The sequence below is a fragment of the Strix aluco genome, chromosome 8, assembly GCF_031877795.1.
Source record: "Strix aluco isolate bStrAlu1 chromosome 8, bStrAlu1.hap1, whole genome shotgun sequence".
In the NCBI taxonomy this organism is placed as follows: Eukaryota; Metazoa; Chordata; class Aves; order Strigiformes; family Strigidae; genus Strix; species Strix aluco.
The window spans coordinates 31,290,340-31,309,147 of record NC_133938.1 but is presented as its reverse complement, the minus strand read 5'-3'; the positions used below and the strand labels follow the sequence as shown (position 1 = coordinate 31,309,147).

The 18,808-nt window shown below is 42.9% G+C and overlaps 1 protein-coding gene across 8 annotated transcripts in view; it reads left to right on the top strand.

Annotated features, from left to right (window-relative positions):
- Positions 1–18,808, top strand: part of RASAL2 (RAS protein activator like 2) — a 186,962-nt gene that overhangs the window by 142,237 nt on the left and 25,917 nt on the right. For all 8 annotated transcript variants that reach the window (XM_074833003.1, XM_074833002.1, XM_074833001.1 and 5 more), the window contains 5 exons: positions 2,056–2,165; positions 12,283–12,436; positions 14,064–14,162; positions 14,990–15,544; positions 17,885–18,029. In XM_074833003.1, the coding sequence (XP_074689104.1) occupies positions 2,056–2,165; positions 12,283–12,436; positions 14,064–14,162; positions 14,990–15,544; positions 17,885–18,029 (1,063 nt within the window). The remainder of the gene's footprint in view (positions 1–2,055; positions 2,166–12,282; positions 12,437–14,063; positions 14,163–14,989; positions 15,545–17,884; positions 18,030–18,808) is intronic.

Genomic DNA, 18,808 nt, shown 5'->3' with positions numbered 1-18,808 from the left:
CAGCCCAGGTTGGAAGGGACCTCAAAGGATCATCTGGTCCAACCTTTTGTGGGAAAGGGAGCCTAGATGAAATTATGTAGCACCTTGTCCAATCGTAGATAAACCTCAATTTCTTCCTGAAGAGGTGAAAGCGATGTGGGATTTTTCAGGCTAAAAGATCACAGATAAAGTCATCTTTGGTTGCGATGGCCTAATTCTTACGAGTCTGAGATGAACAAGTCACATACTTCAGCCTGGCTGAGTCACCTGGAGCCAATAAAACACTCTTGCTTTGTCAGTGTTCTGCATAGGAAAGAACAGAAGACCTTGTTTGTCTCCAATTTGCTGATTTCTGTATCACAGGAGGCAGCTGTGGGCAGCATCTGTCACCTGTCCCAAGCGCAGCTTGTGGAGGCTTGCCTTGCGAATGTGTTCAAAATTAGCTGTACTCGACTTCTATCCTAGCAAAACACAGATGATGGGAGAGAGGGCTGGCCCTAGCTGGCTGTCACTGTCACTAGACCTTTACTAAAGTAAAGCTGTAGATCTGCTGGCTTGATCCGTACCAAAAGAACATTCTCTGAGCAAATTCTACCAACCTATAACCAGTCTATAATATTTTTAACAAATGTGGTTTCACTCACGTGTGTTTGGTAAATCTCCCGACAGCAGTGCACAGGGTACGGTGGCTCTGTGCAGCTGTTCTGTGAAGGAGCAAACCAAATTCAGCCAGTAAAATGTTGCTTAAGCCCATTGAATTAAGAACCTCTGTATTTGCTTTGATCATGCCAAAGAATGTATGCGCATGTATGTCTGCGAGCCCTGGAAATAATTTGACGCTGTGGTTTGTTTAAAATGCACATCATGCTCAAAGTAATTCAGAGTGCTATAGGAGAAAACCAAAGGTGCAGGTGTTGAAATATTTCCGTGATTTCCCCACACATACAGATGTGCAGACCCCTTTGTATGTCAGTGGTCAGATGTACTCGTGTTTCAGTCCTGGTAACACAGCGGTGGCTCTCGATGATATCAGCAAGGAGAGAACTGTGAGGAGAGGTTGACGACTTGTTTATCTGGAGAAGAAAAGGCTAAGGGGTGATCCAAGGCAGCCTACTGCAATGGAGAGGAGAATTACAAAGGTGATGGAGACAAACTTTTCCCAGCAGTGACAGATGCTGTAATGAGGCAGCAGCTGCAGGTTTCTGCTTGGGAGGTTTTTGTTGAACACAAGGAAAATTTTTCTCACTGGAAGGGTAATGCAGCACTGAACTGAGTTGACCAGAGAGGTGGTAAAACCTCCATCACCAGAGGTTTTTGAGACTTAACTAGACAGAGTCAGAGTTAGGCTCACCTAGTGTGGCAGTACACCCACACTGAGTAGGAGGCTGACTAGACGATCCACAGAGCCTCCCTCCAGCTAACGTGGCTTTGGTCTGTGATTGGTGAACAACTGCAGTTTAGAAGACAGGTTACTTGAGGATTTAATATTTTTAGATCACAGGTAGATTGTTTGCGTTGAGCTTTGCTTCAGAGCAATACCAGAACTGGTATCTGAAGTCACTTATATGTGAAATCTTTTGAAATTTTCAATTCTGGCTAGTGAGACTACTGAAATTACAAATTATTGTAAGACTTACCTGCTACATCTAAATTAAAAAGAAAAACCTGGGTGAAACTGTGGGTGCAGCAGAAGTTCATAATAAAAGACAATTTGTACTCTGATCAAGAATCATGACATGTAAAGGGGAGGTAAGAACAAATACTGATATCTAAGACTACTCCTTATTAAATGATAATTGTGGGATTTGGGGTCTCTTGTATAATGGCTGGAATTCATTGAAGTGCACCTGTAATGTGAGTAGTGCTAATTATTGCAATCTGAAGCTATCACATACTGGAACTCTCATTGACAATCTAGCCCAGCCTTTCTTCCTACTCAGAGGAATCCCAATACAGCACGTTCTGTAATCATTACCAGCAGGAATCACTGCTGAGTTTGGACTCAGTGACAGCGCATTGATTGATTTATTACTGGCATCAATTTCCCTGTTTCACTTCTGCAACTTCTCATTTTAGGGCTTCTTCAGTAAACGTCTGAAAGGGTCCATCAAGAGGACAAAGAGTCAGTCAAAGCTGGACAGGAACACTAGTTTTCGTCTCCCATCTCTCCGCAACGCTGATGACAGGTAAGGTTCAATGCATTTCCCAAAACAATCTCTCCTCATCCAGAGGCACTTCACAAAATCTACACGCAGCATGCGGATGCACTCACAGAATGAGAGCAAGGCAGGGGATTTGTTGTTAAACTGGCAGATGGGTGTTTTTTTGGGCTGACTTCAGTATGTTAGAAGTTAGTTAGTATACAGTGTACTGCTGACACAGGACTGAAAATTTTTACTACTCTTAACAGCTGACGAAAAGTTCAGGTTAAGAATATGGACTCAAATACCTTTCTCTGCATCTGTTTCAAATAAGCTTCAGACTTTAAATTTCATAATACAAAACCATTGGATCAATCAGCTTTAGGGAAACTTGCCTTGATGCATGCAATACTTATCTGCAGATCAGTGCAGTGGCCGATATGAGGATTTGTGTTGGTGCGAGCAGATCAGTTGAGCTAGCACTAGCAAAGCCCAGAGATGTGCGGTGCAGTTCAGGCACATTAAGAATCCTTGCTAATGTCAGTCAGTTGTTATAGTTACTGCAGTGTTGCTACAATGAACAGACGGTCTGTTCTTCAGAAAACTGGAAAACTCAGTAACTTCTGGCCATTTTAGTGCTCAATTTGTTATATACACGCTTGTTTAGTTTTTGGCTGGCAATTCAGACTGGGAATAGATTGTGTATGAGGCAAGCAAAAGCTCTCACGCAGTTTTTCCTAACTATTTGTAAAGTCTCTTGATTGTTTTTATTAAACTTTACTCTGTGTTACGTTCCACAGTAGCTCAGCAGGAGAACTAGATTGAGTGAAAAATAGGTTGCCCTGTACTTAAGGCCACGGCAGGCTTCTGTGATTTTACATTGTTTAATGCATTTTCCCTTCTCCTTTCGCTGAGTTGAATTCATTAGTTGTGTCTGTCATGCTGTGCTGCTTCAATCAATGGTGCTGTCTTCTCCATCTGAAAGGCAGCACCATAAAATCATGGAGATGGCAAGGCTTCAGATGTTAGAGGTCTTGTTAACTTCAAAAGTTACAGAAAAGACTGCTGCTTACCAAACGTGACTAATGATGTGGATGGGGTTGCTCCTATAGTCATAGTAATGTTCACCCAGTCTGTTTTGAGTCAAATTCTGCTACAAATCCCTATTTTCAGGGAGTTGCAACATGACTATAAAAAGCAATGCAGTGAGCATAAGCATGTTAAATAATGCCACCATGTGATAAAGTACCTGTTACATTTACTGTTGTTTGTAACCAGCTTTGCTTGAAGATTTTTAATGCAAAAATCTTTTTGCCATAAATAATATATTTGCCTTTCCCTAACTTGGTACTCATGCTGAATGTGGACTGATGATACTTCCTTTTGCAGTGTAAGGGAAATGCTATCGTTCTGGGAAAGCCAATAAATTCAGCTATAATTAATCCCTACAACTTTGGTTTAAGACATGATATTATACACAGCAAAACCACCTTCTCTTTAAAACCAGATCCTCCTCTACTCCCTGCCAGTGTGGGCATGAATTGTCAACTAGACTTGAATGAAATGTGGATTTTCACTGATGGTTTGCAAAGCATAAAATCCATTGCATGCGGCGATGGCATTAGGAATAGCTGGTCTGTTCTCTCAGTCCTCTTAAGTCTCTATGGCGTGGATTTAAAAAGGAGGATCCAGGAACAAATGAACTGAGAAGTTTCAGTGGCAGAGTCCATGCAGAGGTTTGGGGGACAGAGCCCTGGAAAGCCAGTGATGTGCAGGATGTTGGACAGGGACAAGCAGGTGGTTGCTCTTTACCTTCCATCCAGTCACCCTCCTCCTTTGGCCTTCTCAGTAGCCTTATAGCAACGTGTCTTGCATCTGTAGCGCAGGAGATGGAACAGTGTTTGGGGGTTTTTGTGACATGATATGATCATTTGCTACTAATGGAACGAAGCATTTTTGATACCAGTCTGTGTGATCTTCCTCCTTTCAGAGGTACATGTGCTGAAGTAAACAGAGTGCACAGTTTGGAGACAAGGGAGGTCACCTGAGAGTCGCCAAGCTATGTGGAAAGCAAGCTGAGGTTCGGTTTATTTGGAAATAAATCTTTGCACAAATGAGTATTGCAGTTCAAAAGCACAAGCTTCGCCTCAAGCTCTGTTTGAAGCCTTGTGCTGCAGGTGAGGGTCACAAATTGCTGATAAGTTCTTTTTGGAAAGAAAGCGTAACAGCACTATTCAACCTTGTAGTTACCTTTTGTTGGCAAGATTGAAGGTTTAATGGAGTTCTCTTTGCATTTGTGGTCTAATCAGACAGTGCACCAATTGAATATACCAACTTTGAAAGTTTATGGATAGAGCTATTACTTCTCTAATGGTATTTTATAACTAAAACCATAAAGGAAATTCAGTTCCACTGTAAAGTGAAACTTGCCAATAATTTCTCCCTTCCCTCCCATATGTTTCACTCTGTATCTAAGGGTGCCTGAAAAATGCAGTTGGTGGGTAGAACAGCAGGAAAAACAACTCAGAAACCATGTGGGAATGAAGCACTGAAGATGAGGAACAGATTAGTATACTGGGAGGAGATGGGCTGGAGGAAAGAGGAGGCTAAAAAGATTGATTCGTGTTTAGAATTATGCTGTTGTTTGGGATTTTTTCCAATGGGACAAATCAGCGACAACTGTTTCTGCCTGAAAGAAGATAACACATAGCAGCTGACTCTTAATTCATGAGAGGGAATTGCCATTCTCTCACCTTCTGCTCTCCCTGCTTTCTGTGTGAGTCTCGATCTGTTGCAGTAAAAACTTTCCTGTCCTCCCCCAGTGAGTCAGCCCTTTCCCATTTTAAGCAGGTGATGCTAGGTGATGTCATGGTGTTATACAGGTTTTCAGGGCCAGGTTGACTGATAGCATCTACCTTTTCCTGCTCTAACAAATATAAGAGCCCTGCCTTCAAAGTAAGTATTATATAGCTTTATAAATTAAAACCCTGCAAGGATGAGGAGGAAATAGAGGCTGCTGTCATGTCGCTTTCTCATGCTTTTGAGGTGTTTGGGGCCTGTTAAGAAACAGGAGATGTTTATACATAAATGCCTATAAAATTCTGGAGTAAGGAAGATTAGTTATCCTGGTGCATATCAATATTTGGGATACTGTAACACTGTGTGCCATGGTGACAGAGGATGGATGCTGTCTGTTCAGAGTTGATTTAAAATAGAAAGGATTCAGGAATGCTGTAGGGAGGAGTGGTGGAGATAAGTTGCAGATTTTTTCATAATCAGATTTTCTGTTTCAGCAGAAAGCAATTGGCCAAGCTACTTTTTCTGGCTTTTAACTTTGTTTCGGTGTGGCTGGGTTAGTGAATGGGGAGAGAAGAGAGCTGTGGTGCCCCTCCAGAAACAAGCCCACTGTGGGTCAGCACGCAGGTGTCCTGTGGAAATCCACAACCTCTCAGTTTGTAATTCACACCACTTGATTACTCCAGGTTCAGGGTGTTGCTGGGTGGTCTTTTGTACTAGAAAACTCACATTTTATCTTTACAAGGCACTAATGTGAGAGGACTTAGGCTCTGCTCAGTTGTGACCCACACCAGATGTGAATGAAGCTCTTCAGTCGTGTGGCCAGTACAGCATCTCACCAGGTTATCAACTGCTCTCGCCATGAGGCTATCTGGCACCATGTTACTGTATCGTCTTTCACAGCTTTTCTAGCCTGTTTCCCACTGCATTCTTTGAGCTCTTCAACCCACACATTTGTCTCTAACATTTTCTCAGTGTCAGTAATATATAAAACATGTAAAAAAGCATGAGAAAAGACTTAAGGAAAATTACATTTGAAAGGAGACCAAATACATATTTTCAGTTTGTGGCCAAGAATTTGAGAGTATTTCCAAGTGGACCAACAGTTCTCGCCTCAGTTTTGTTTATGGTGAAGGAGCAAAGATGGTCGAGACTGGCTGCATATGGTCTCAGCGACTGCAATAAAGCTCTGCAGACAGCTGGGAGGGTTTTGCCCTGTTGGGATTTACTGCCACGTGGGAATCCTCCTGCTTTACTAAAAGTCATTTTATGGCATTATCAGATAGTCGTAGACGAGCGCAGGATCCGTTGTGTGCTTGCTCAGAATGGGCTCCGGCAGGTTGCGGGGAAGCGGGTAGCCATGGCTCTGGGGTTCATGGTGAAACGGTATCGCTGCTCAAACGACAGCTTTTCCTACTTTCGGTGAGTTCTTGCTCCTCCCTCGTGGTTTCTTTGCAGTATGAAATAGCACAGATCATAGAAGTAATAGGAGCAAATCTTGCCATGTTTTTCGTATTCGTTCATTCTAATTTAATGCCAGGATGATTTTTATCCTGATTTAGACGTAAGGATAAAAATCTGTCTTACACAATGTGTTATTGAGGCTTGACTCACTCAGAGCCTGTATTCATTCAGCGTATCTGTTCCTATCTGCATACTGGAGTATGGGGAAAGGGGAGGAGTGGTTTGTTTCCGGAGAGACATCTCACTCCTGGTTTGGTGAATGTATTTCTTTCAGCAAGTTTTTTCAATCCTTATGCAATTGTTTGGGTTTTGGTGAAAATTGAACAAGATCTCAATGTTAAGCCTATTCTTGCAAACCTTCACCCTGATGCTAGACTGCTCTGTCACACCTGCAAGCTCCCTTGATCCCTTTATAAAAACATACTCCTTAATAGCTGATGCTTTTCTGCAAACCCCGGGCTCCTCCACGTAGCATTCACCTATAAATCACTTAGCAGTGAAATGAAACTGAATCGGTTAAGCATCTCTGGTCCAGCAAAACAAAAGATTTGAAATGTTAATAGCAGAGACGACGGTTACAGCAGAGTGTGTTGAACGCTACCACTGTGAAATTCAGGAGCCTGTTTGGCTGCACCGTACGAGGTGTCTGTTAGACAATCTGTGATCTGTAGGGAGAGCAGGCAGGCAGGGAGGGAAGGGCTTTGCAAATCCAGGATTCAAACAATGAGGCTTTGGGTAGGGCCTTGCAAGAAAAGACTAGAATCTCAAAGGAAGGCTAAAGCAATATGCTCAGAAAAAGCCAGCATTTAATTGCAGCTGGGTAGAACTTGCATCTAAATAAGTTACCTTAAGTTTCTGATTTAAAAAAAAAAAAAAAAAATTCATAATGAAACTGGTTAGACTTGTAGAATGGTTGACCAAGTAATAGGATGTTCTGCTAATTGGCAGTTGGAAAACGAAGCGGGGTGTGGTGCCTACAAAATGAACACTTGCAGAGGGAAATCTGCTGCTGCAGCGCTGGTAGAGCGCACCTGTACTGCAGATGATGTTGCCGACGTTAGGGTCCAGTTCAGCAGGGCTGGGACTTCGAATAGCAGCGCTGAGCAGAAAGTTCACTGCATTACAGTCCAAGCTCTCTCCTGTGACTTTGCGAGTGGCTAAGTATTGAATTCAACTTTCTGATCTCGGGGAGTGTCTCTAAACACACGGGTATTGTGCTGGAATTATTTGAAGTATGAAGTTGTACAGTTTCGAGTAAGACCAGTGGAGACATGGCTTTAGCCGGGTGCTCGGGCTGAACAAAAAAATACTTTTTAGAATTCTTTGCCTTCACGCCAGTTTGGTAAAGGAAACAGATTGTGGGATTCTGTTCCTTGGTAATTCATTTCTATCCATTTATTTTTTATCGTTTGGATTATTGATGTCCACAGGCTTGTTTTCCAAGCAATATAGTGCTCTCCCTGGTAAGCTCAGTGATTGGAAGTCTTTTGTGCTTTGTAGGTTGGCTTTTAAATAGGTCAAAATCAGCAGGAGAGCTTCATAACCAGAGCAATTAGGATTTTAACCCTTTATCCTACATGCCTTAGAGACAGTAGAATATAATAGAAGTCGGCTAATAGGCTGCTGTGTGCCATGGGTGGCCACTGAAAGCCAGAGGTTTCTAGTTCCCGGCTTACAACCGAGATCTTCCTGTAGTGGAAAACTATCGAATTATGGTGTGCAAGGAGAGAGGGTCAGCTTGGGGTTGGGCCAGCAAGATGGTGGTGTTGAAGAGATCTTTTTCAGTAGCAGTCACATGCTGCTGCCAGGTCAGTGGTTTGGGGCATTGGCCGGGCTCTGATTTGGAAGGAAACTATGCAGCTCTGAAGACCAGTAGTCCAAAACATGTGAAAAGAGGTGAGAAGTGTAAAATGTTCCCCGACGTGCTCCTCCTCCATCTGCTTTTCCCGTTGGAAATAAATTATGGAGAATATATCTGTGTGAGAATTGTTTGATGCTGTTGGTAGCTATTTGCTCTGAACTCTTATGTTGTCCTTTGCAATTTTTTTTTTTGTTGTGTGCAGAAGTAGATAGAAAAAGCAGCACAGAAAAAAAAGCTGATCATGGGAGGTTAATTGTAATTTAAAACAGGATTTGGGTTGTTAATGGAGCTGTTTAACAGAAACAGATTTGTACAAACAACCCTTCCCCCACCTTTTGCATTGTGATCTTCCTGTTGACAGTAATCTGCTTCTCTGGGATTACCTCTCTCTTAACAGAGACTCTCAGCAACACTCATTTTACCAGTAGCTTCCTACCTGATGCAGGAAAGACCCTGTTAATCCAGCCCCTTCGCTGGACATTGGGAAGTAAGTTAGTAGCATCGGTTTATTAACTGTGCCTCTGTGCAGAAGGGAAGCCGGTGAGCAGTTTTCCTTCATTGTTACATACAGCTTCAGAATATCAGATGAGGCTTTAATGCAGCAGAGAACTATTATTTCTGTATAATTATTGCCTATATTGATTGGGATGCTGCTGATTTAGGCACAAGACAATGATTTGCTTTGCAGATCTATCAATAGATGAAATACGTACCGTGGTACTTAGAAATGCATGTACTTGTGTTTGTAAATGCGTGTGGTTGCATCTAACCAACAACTTTACAACACTGCTGTGGTGTTTATGGAAGATAAAGTGCCAATTCTAAGCCACTTAATCAGTTTATTGAGCTGTTTTAAATACGGTAGCTTCAGGGGATTGCTTGAACAGATAGACGTTCCTCTGCCCCAGGACCCTGAGTCAACAAAACTAACCATGCTCCGGCTGATCCACACCAAAACAAAATGTTCAAAGGTAACTAGTTAGAAGAGCAATGAAGCAGAATAGATGTTACTAAAAGATTTAACTTGCAAGGGGGGATGTGGAGGCATGGAGTACAGTTTCTGTGTGTCCCTGCCTTTGCTCCCGCCCTGTCCCCAAAGGCTGTTCGCAGGCGTTCTTGGAAGATGCCTCGCTCGCTCACGCTGTCTTTAACTGTCCAGGTCTCGTTAAACTCGTTGTAGGAAAGGAAGAGGAGGGACATCTTTCCTTCTGGAAAGTCACTTTTGCCACTTTTGTCTGCGGAGCGGCCTCCCTGTGCCTGCTGCCTCTCCCAGCTGCTGGCCCCCCCTAATCTCCTTACAGGAGGCCGCACCATGGCAACACGCACCCGGGAGCCTCTTGGTGTCACCCGCGGGGCCGGGTGGGAGCCCAGCCCACGACGAGAGACATTTCTTCACCTGGTGCAGCTGTGACTTTTCTTCTTGCCCCAGCATATCTGCCTGGCATGATGCTCGTCTGAAATTTGTAACCTAAGGCTTGAGGAAGAACTGCTCCTGGATGTTTGTGCCTGTCTTTCTCTCCTGACAGGATTTATTGCCTGAGATGTAGCCCAGAGAACGCAGTTGGAAAGGAAGGGCTGTGACATGTGGCACCGCTATGATTTGGGGATGCACTGCTAAGTGGCTGTACGATTGTTTCGTGTAGGTGTGCTTGATTTGTCTTACTCCAAGTGCAGGCTCCTCTTAGCTGGGATTTGTAAAAGCTCTTTTTCTTTCTCTTTTACTTGGTAATTATTTTTCTTTCCCTCCTCTTCCCCTTCTTTGTGACCACTCCATGCTTTCCTTCGCTGACAAGGAGCTAAGGCGGGAGTTGGCTGCAGGCTCTCAGCCAGCTCCCCTGCATCATGCACCGAAGTACTTTGTTAGGACTGGAATTGCTGAGAGTTTGGGATAGGGACAGAAGCCAAGTGACCTCAGCAGTGCTTTCCTGAGAGGAGAAATTAGAGAGGATTTTGCAGAGATGATATTGAAGTGGTGTATTGTGGTGTGTTTATTTTAGACTTGCCCTACCTTAACTGCAGCAAGTGTTCAATTATACATGGCTGAGGTTTTAGGTTTGCGTTGGTACAGCTGCTGCTGTAACCTGTTATAACAAAGCATGCACAGTGCAGCCAACGCATTTGTACCAGTGCTGCTGTTTTGCATTTGAAATCAGTGTCTTTGTAATATCCCTCTGATGAAAGGTTTTTGCTGCCTGCACTTAGGTCATTCAATATATTAAATGGGAACAAAGTTCTCCCTTACTGTTTAATAAGTGTTATCGTACAGGAATCTACTAGAATACCTTCAGCATTTCATTTTGTACAAAAGAGCAGTCAGGTGAACTCTGCTTGTTGCTTTACATGTATCTTTCGTGATACCCAAGTTTTTGTTAAGCAGCCTTAGAAGTACTGAAGACGCCTTTTCCAAATGTTTGGTGTTTTTTTTTTTTTTCCTGTTTCCCCATAGAATTGCTCAAGGGTAGGAGGAATTTGATTTTGCTAAGGTTACAAAATACGAGGATTTTTTTGGATATGTGAGGGAAGAACTTCGAAACTACTTTTCAAAAGTAAGGAAGCTGTTAGAGGTAGCTGTGCTTTTCACTCCTCATAAATACATTTTTTAAAACACTTTCCACTTGATACTGGGAAGTGAATAAAAGAGAAAATACTCTGAGGACAAACGCAGGTGAGAAAGCATCATTTCAGAGCACTGCTTTGCATAATGTATCGACGACTGATGCCTTTCTACTTTCACATCTGTTCTTTGTGCTCGGTCACACTTGGTGGATGTGCAGCCATATTTATGGACACGCTGTCATGGATCACTGAACAGCCACAGGGACCACCACAAGCTTAGATATCTTAACAAGATCTAGACCTGCCAGGTAAACTTACAGCTCCTTTTCTGCTAAGCTGGGACTCCATGTTGGTCATCTGTGAAGGCTTTGACTAGGTTCCAGAGGAAAAAGAAGATGTATGTGCACAGAGTGTTTACCTTTTGAAGTAGAAATGCTAGTTGTGCCTAAAGTATGATACTTAGGTGTTAGTTTGGAACAAGAAGGAGCACAGGTGAAGCCACTAACCTATAAATTGAGCACGTTTTACAGTGCTGTTTGACAGCAGAACTCCCTACTACGCACAAATGTCATATTAAATCAAACTGGGAGAATAGAGAAAGTGTTAGAGCACATCTTGTGATAGTGCTGTTGGTTACAAAATGCTACAGCATATTGGAGGGAGGGATATGTCTTTGAGAAGTATTCAAGAACTGGTGGGGACGAAGAGAAGACTGCATTGATAAAAAGGTACCATGAATTTGGGAGATGCCAGGTCTGGTAGAGCTCAGGGATTTACAGGCCAATCAGTTAAAAAAAAACAAATAGACAAACAACAGCCAGTACGTGTCAGTGAACGGAAATTAAAAGAGAATAGAGGTATCAAAATTTGAAAACTGTTAAAACTGGAAGAAGCAGCTGAAGAAGAAAATGAGGAATTTAAATGTAGGTAACAGATTTGAGCATTGTGAAGTGGGAAATAATTTGCATAAACTAAATATTTGCATTTAGTTTAAAGTCTTGTATATTAAGAAAAATGAAGTGTATTTTGGGGGGATCGTCCGCTCTAATGAGAGAAGCTCTCCTTCTGCATTGGTTTAGAGATTCAGAGGTTGGTGTGCTTTTTGCTGTTAATACACGACATTTATCTAGTAATCTAGATAGTAGTAAATATTTTCAGTAACATATCCAAATCTATCTATGGGGGTTTCTTTAAATTTCGGCAGATAAGTTCTGAACTTTTTGTTTTGCTGTTGTTCTTTCACCAATGGCTCAGCACCTACAGTTTCTAGGTCGGTAGGAATGGACTTCCTGGGCTTGTGTAGGTGGGTATTTACTTAGGAGTCCAGGATTACTGGTCTAATGTTATTTTCATAAGATTTACAGACTAATTGCAGAAGTTGTTCTGAATAAACACGAGCAAGTTGCAGCCTTCTCTGGGATCTTGCCAACTCTTTTGGTAATTGTGAGAAGAATAATGTTTCCTTTCCTCCTTGTTCTCCTACAGGTCACGTGGATTGCCCAAGCTGAAAGAGTCCCGTTCCCATGAGTCTTTACTGAGCCCGGGCAGCGCCGTGGAGGCCCTGGATCTTGGGTCAGAAGAAAAAGTCTTTGTCAAACCACTTCACAGCAGTATCCTTGGACAAGACTTCTGCTTTGAGGTAAAGAACGCTCTCCAAACACGCAGCCGATTATATGCTGTCAGTCGGTCTGAACCCTTGCCGTACGCTGTTCTGTGACTTTGTAATTGGAGAGCAGAGCAGCAGCCGCTGCTATCCTGAGGTTTGGGTGGGGGCTGTCGAACCAGATGTGATTCTAAAGTCCTTGAGGCTAATGGCATCAATCACTCCATGGAGAGAAGTCTTTTTCAATTACTGAGTCTTCTAATTGAAAAATCTCCTTAGTTTGATAAATATCTCAGCATTTGAAGTTTGCATGCAAATGTATAGTTGAAGCATACTATTGTTCATAAGTTGTGTATTCATCCTCTTCAAATTCACCTAAAATTAAATTTAGGAAATATACCGTAACTGAGAAATGTGACTTCCAGTCAGAGCCCCCCTCCATTAGCTCAGCCCATTCTCCAGTTGCTAAAGGAGAGGCTTCAGTAACTGCAGCCGTGTCCGTGGCACCACAGAGCAGGATCCTCTTGCTGTTTCAGCACAGGCTGCAGCACAGCACCACGTGGCTTCTAGCTTTGGTTCCCAAACAGGCTGTTTGTGCGAGCAGAGTCCTCACCTTGCAGGACCAGCAGCGTATTCGTGTGTGCAATTTGGATGTGTCTAAGGCCATCATAATCTGTCGTGGCAGGGGTGGGTGACAGTCTGTCTTCAGCACGGTTAGTCAGATGTGTCTAAACTTCTGGAACAAAGATCTGTTTACAACCTGGAAAACTGCTTTGGCAGAAAACCAGCACATCAGGCCCTTCTCCCTCGGGATGTATCCAGGAACTGTTTCTGTTTGCTTCAGTCTCATTCTTCTGGTTGGAAACACTTTCCAGCTTGCTTAGGTTTGGGCTGTTGAGTGGAAAAACTGGCAACAACTTAGCTCTGAGGCTGTTGCCTCAAACTGCTTTTTAATTGTGGGCGCAAATGAATGGAAAGACTAAATGAAGCTTGTCAGGCCACGTAAAAGTGGAAGAAACCAAGGTGGTTCCCTCCTGCGTGAAAGCAGAGTTGTGTATGGCATCGAGTGTCAGGACTGGGTCAGGGCTCAACTCCTTTCTGTTGCTGTATATATGGACCCTTGGAAATATTTAATATTTGCTGAAGACACCATTTCCAGTGTTTTGCCTTATATTAATACATTGGTTTGGGAACTGTCAGTGCTAGGTTAATGGTTGGACTAGATGATCTTCAAGGTCCTTTCCAACCTAGATGATTCTGTGATTCTGTGTTAGTTCTGTCTGTCTTTACGCTGTTAGTAACCAAATCATCTGCCTCTGGGACTTAACAGGGAAAACTGCAAGCATTTAATAGCTGTGGATCAATTAACAAGTGTTTAAAAAAATTAACTGGTTGATTAAAGCCTTGTTTAAAAGTCTTTAAGAGGAGCCTCTGGTGCTCCTCATATGTTTCTTTAGTTTTATATTAATATGAACTGACTTTTTTTTTCTGTACATTCTGTGGACCTTTTAAGCTCTCTGCCTTCTAGGCTCCCATATTGTTTTCCTGCCTTTTTCATATTTACTTTGTTGCTCAAGCATTGCTTATCATCTTCCTTGCTTTTTGCAGCCTCTTACATGGCTTCTAGCTTGCCCGAACTCAGCCTGTCATTTATATATTCCAGGTAACCTACTCCAGTGGCAGTAAATGCTTCAGCTGTTCCTCTGCAGCAGAGAGGGACAAGTGGATGGAAAACCTACGCAGAACAGTGCAGCCGAATAAGGTAAGAGAAACTGTGGAAATAAGATTACCAGGGGAATGGAGGTGGTGTGATTGGGTTTTAGTCCAGTGTACCAGGGCTTCCCACAGATGCATCCTCAATTAATTTAGTCTGGGGAGAAGCCCACTCATCGGTGTATCAGAAGCTGCTGTGTACTATTCTAGTGAGTGCAGTAGGTCAAACCTTTAATGAATAAATACATGTCGGCGTGCTTCCTGATCCCTGCCCCAGTGCCTGCTTATGATGTTTCAGACTGGATTTCTGATACCACGCATGTCAGAAGGATTGGACATGGCTTCACAGGTTTCATGTTTTACTGTGGGGGCACAGTGGAGGGGCGGGGGGAAGCAGCAAAAAAAACAAAATGGAATTTGAGCCAGAGTGAGAAGGGGGGCCAAGTTATTGATCAGCTAGAAATATCTGATAAGTCACCTCCGTAGCTGGCATACCACCTTCAAGGGACAGCCTAACAGTGCTCTTGCAGTTATTCACAAGAGTAAACAGTGCAGTGTGCCACACCAGCCTAGCAGCATTTGAGGGGCTCCTGTGCAGAGTGTTTGTTTTCTAAAGCATTTCAAATACAGCTTTTTGAGAAGAAAAATGTTCTAGCTCCCACCTCTGACATACAAAAGTCAGCCCTTTGCCTCTATTTTACAAAATGTCCGATTTTCTAGAGATTTTGATTCTCTGAAGATCAGAGAATCTGATTCTGAATTCTGACTCTGTCCCTACCTTGGACACAAAAGGCAGCCCTCTGCTGCTGCTTTAGAAGACAAAATATTCCGTTTTTAGGTATTTTGAATCAAAGCTGAGCTCTTTCTTCTGCACAGGACAACTGCCGTCGAGCTGAAAATGTCCTCCGTCTCTGGATCATTGAGGCAAAGGACCTGGCCCCCAAGAAGAAATACTTCTGTGAGCTGTGCCTTGATGACACTCTCTTTGCCCGCACCACCAGCAAAACAAAAGCAGATAACATTTTCTGGGGAGAGCACTTTGAGTTCTACGGTCTCCCACCGCTTCACAGCATTACAGTTCACATCTACAAGGATGTGGAGAAGAAGAAGAAAAAGGACAAGAACAATTACGTAGGCCTGGTCAACATTCCCATGGCCAGTGTAACCGGTCGCCAGTTTGTGGAAAAATGGTACCCAGTCAGCACACCTACACCCAACAAAGGGAAATCAGGGGGACCTTCCATTCGGATTAAGTCCCGTTATCAGACCATCACCATCTTGCCCATGGAGCAATACAAAGAGTTTGCAGAGTTTGTTACCAGCAACTACACTATGCTGTGCTCTGTGCTGGAACCTGTCATCAGCGTAAGGAATAAGGAAGAGATGGCTTGTGCTTTGGTGCACATTCTTCAGAGCACTGGGAGAGCTAAGGTAAGAACAGGCGGCTCCTGTCAAAATGACTCCCTCTCGCTGCTGATAGGTGATATCTCTTCAGCTAGAAACTAGGAAGTCCATGACCGTAAGCAACAGCAGAGGGTGCCTGATGGGATAACGCTGAGAAAAGGGTCTCAGAGGTATTTGAAAAGACTTGGGCGATTGCATCTGCCAGGAAGGCATATAGATAGGCACAATACCAGTAAGGATGAAGAGTTGCTGCAAAGGTTAAAGATGCTGTGTACAAAGTATAAGTGGGAGGACTACGTAACTTCACGTTGTTTTGAAAGCTTAGGGCCTGCACTTGAGTGTTCAGGAACCTTTTCTGTATTTCTAAAATCATGATACAGGATAAAAAATAAGTAAGCAAGAGATTAGTAAACTGGAGAATTACTTCTATAAATAAGTCTTTGATGCAATGAACAGCAGGGTGCCATTGTTGATTCAGTGCTAAGTCAGCTAATCGATGCTAACACTGATATGGTCAGCGTTTGAACAGCCATTTGGAGAATCTATACTCGGTTAATGATGATCCCACCTGCCCCAAGGATGTTATTAGGGCTTGTGGGTGCACACTGATGGTTCTCTGTGAGGCAGTAGTTGGAGTGAGCCTCGGTTTCTTTGAATAGACTGTAGGAAAATATCCTGTAGGTCTCGGGGAAATTCTGAGAAGCATTAACAAGCATTGATTTGTCTGGATGCTGGGTGTGCGAGTAGTACCAAGCTGTAGTCAGCCTCTTCCAGTAATGCCAGCTAGAGCAAGTTAAGCACAGCCAACCACAAGTTGGAGGTGTGGAAGGATGGCCATAAGCAACATCCAAGCGATGGCCTAATTTAACTGTTCCAGAAAGGTCCCTTTATGTTTGCATAATCATATGCTGCTTTCTACTGTTCTCCCCTTGGCATATGTCTCAGAAAGGCTAGTGCTGTGTGACAGTGTGTGATGGGAAGTCATTCCTTACCAAGTTGTTTGTCTGGTAGCTGGGGTAGCTCCTGTAGGGTTGTGTTGAAATCCTGCTGGAAAGCGGGCTCTGGATTCCTGCAGTGCTAGCTGCGACAGGTAGATAAATTAGTGTTATAACTTTGTCTTCCTACTGCCTGGACGTTTGAACCTCTAGTTACTGGAAGCATTGAGCAGCTTAGGCTGCCGTAACCTAAAGCTGCAAAGAGGGTACGTTGCCAGTTCACGCTATGTTGGTGGTGGTACAGCTGGATGGTTCCCAGTTTGCACCAGGTGAAAATAATTCTCTCAGATTTTTCTGAAAAAGAACAGCAATAACGGATTGAAAACCAAGAGTACTAATGTATTTTTGATCTATATTTGTCATATATAATTTGTTCCATGTATTTTAGACTCACGTGCTAGCAGGGCGTTATGGCTCCTGTAGTTAATGGGGTTATGAAACTTTACTACAGTGCTCTTTGAACTGTTTGGAGGATGCTGCTGTTTGCAGCAGAACTGGCAAGTCTCAGTTATCACTCATCCCTAATTCAGGGTGGTGTTTTGGTTTTGGAGGTTCTTTTTTTGGGAACAGTTTAAAGAAAAAAAAAAAAAAAAAAGAGAGAAATATGCTTCCTCTCCTGGAGAACTTGGCGGTGGCTGAAATTGGATCTTGCAAAATACCAAGTATTTCTTGTGAAATGCTGAGTGTCCTTGACTCACATAAAGTTATCACTTCAGAAAGTAAGTATTACTGTACCATTAGACCTTCTATCAAGAGGTTATTCGCTGTATCAAGATTTGCTGATAGTTCCTGCCTGGGCGTTTGAATACAGTTCAAGTTAAGCCATATAGATCCACAACAAGTATGTTAACTTTTTTCCCAAAGCCTGAACCACTTTTGGTTTGTGAATTTAATTTATATAAGCCATTCTTCTTATTTAAATTTCACCAAGCTGTAAGAATTTGTGCCTAACTTCCATTTTGGGTTTTTAAATCCAAGTTTGTATGCAATATTCAGTATTAAAAGATAAATATAATATCACAGTTTCTTTCAGCAGACAAAGTCACTGATAAACAAACTGGTGAGGGTGTCTGTTCAGGATCTAAGCTGAAATAAAAGCTTGGCTGTAAAGGTTTTCTTTTAGAGACTTCTGCTTCTCCCTTTATAATTTGTGATCTATATCATTTTATAAATATAATAAACCCAAGAGGAGGCCTAGCTGTTTCCTTGGCCCATAATATATGTAACATCTACACTCCTTGTCCCAACCTGAGCGATTATTTCAGTAATCCTCTGGCTCCTCTGTTTATCCTTCCTTCTTGGCTGCTGCAATTAGCTTGGCATGGCTGAGTCTGGTTAAAATAACCTCTTGCCATTTGACCTTTTTCTTCAGGACTTCTTGACGGATTTGGTGATGTCCGAGGTAGATCGTTGTGGGGAGCATGATGTCTTGATCTTCAGGGAGAACACACTTGCTACCAAAGCTATTGAGGAATACCTGAAGTTGGTAGGGCAGAAGTATCTTCACGATGCACTAGGTAAGAAAGTGCCTGTCTGTCACCTGCTTGCATTGCGAGGGCTAACCCTGACCTGTCTGCTCTGTGACTGAAGCACCTAATGTGGGATGGAAAGGAACTGCCTCAGCACTCAGCCCGGCTGTCTTAGTATACAGAGAGCAAAATATCTGCTGCCTTACTCTTGATGCCCTTCATCCACACAGAGGAAGATGCTCTTTGGTGCCTGCAGGAGTAGCACCCAAGGAAAGGCAAACTTGATTTGATATCTCTTGAGTCCCTCTTTAAAGTTTGTATCACCACATTGTGTTTTTCTGGGTAACCTTTTGTGCCTCTAGATGTGATGAAGAGTTATAATACTGCAGTTGATTTGTGGGCAACAGTGATTGTTCCATCTGATGTACGAACAGGCTTAAAAAAGGGATTTTGACAGAGTTTAACAGTGGAAATTGAGACTGATACCTTGTGTTGTGGTGTCAGGAGTGAATCTGGTATCGTATGCAATACAATTAGGTGGAGTTTCAGAAAGGTTTAAGAATGTGAAGCATGTATTTCACTAATCTCCTTTTATGCTAAAGAAGCTTCTGCACTTGCTTTAGGCTGAAGTGCCACCACCTAGGGGGTTAGATATTCTCAGGGGTATTTGGTTGACAACCAAAGTTCTCATCCACAGGTGTGTGTTGCTGGGGTGTCTCGGGTCAGTCTCTTTCAGTCACTGTTGTAGCTAACAGCAAACGTTAGCTACGGTGTTAACAAGTGCTAAGCATGAGGTGCCTACCCTAGCGCTCAGTTTGAACGCGGGT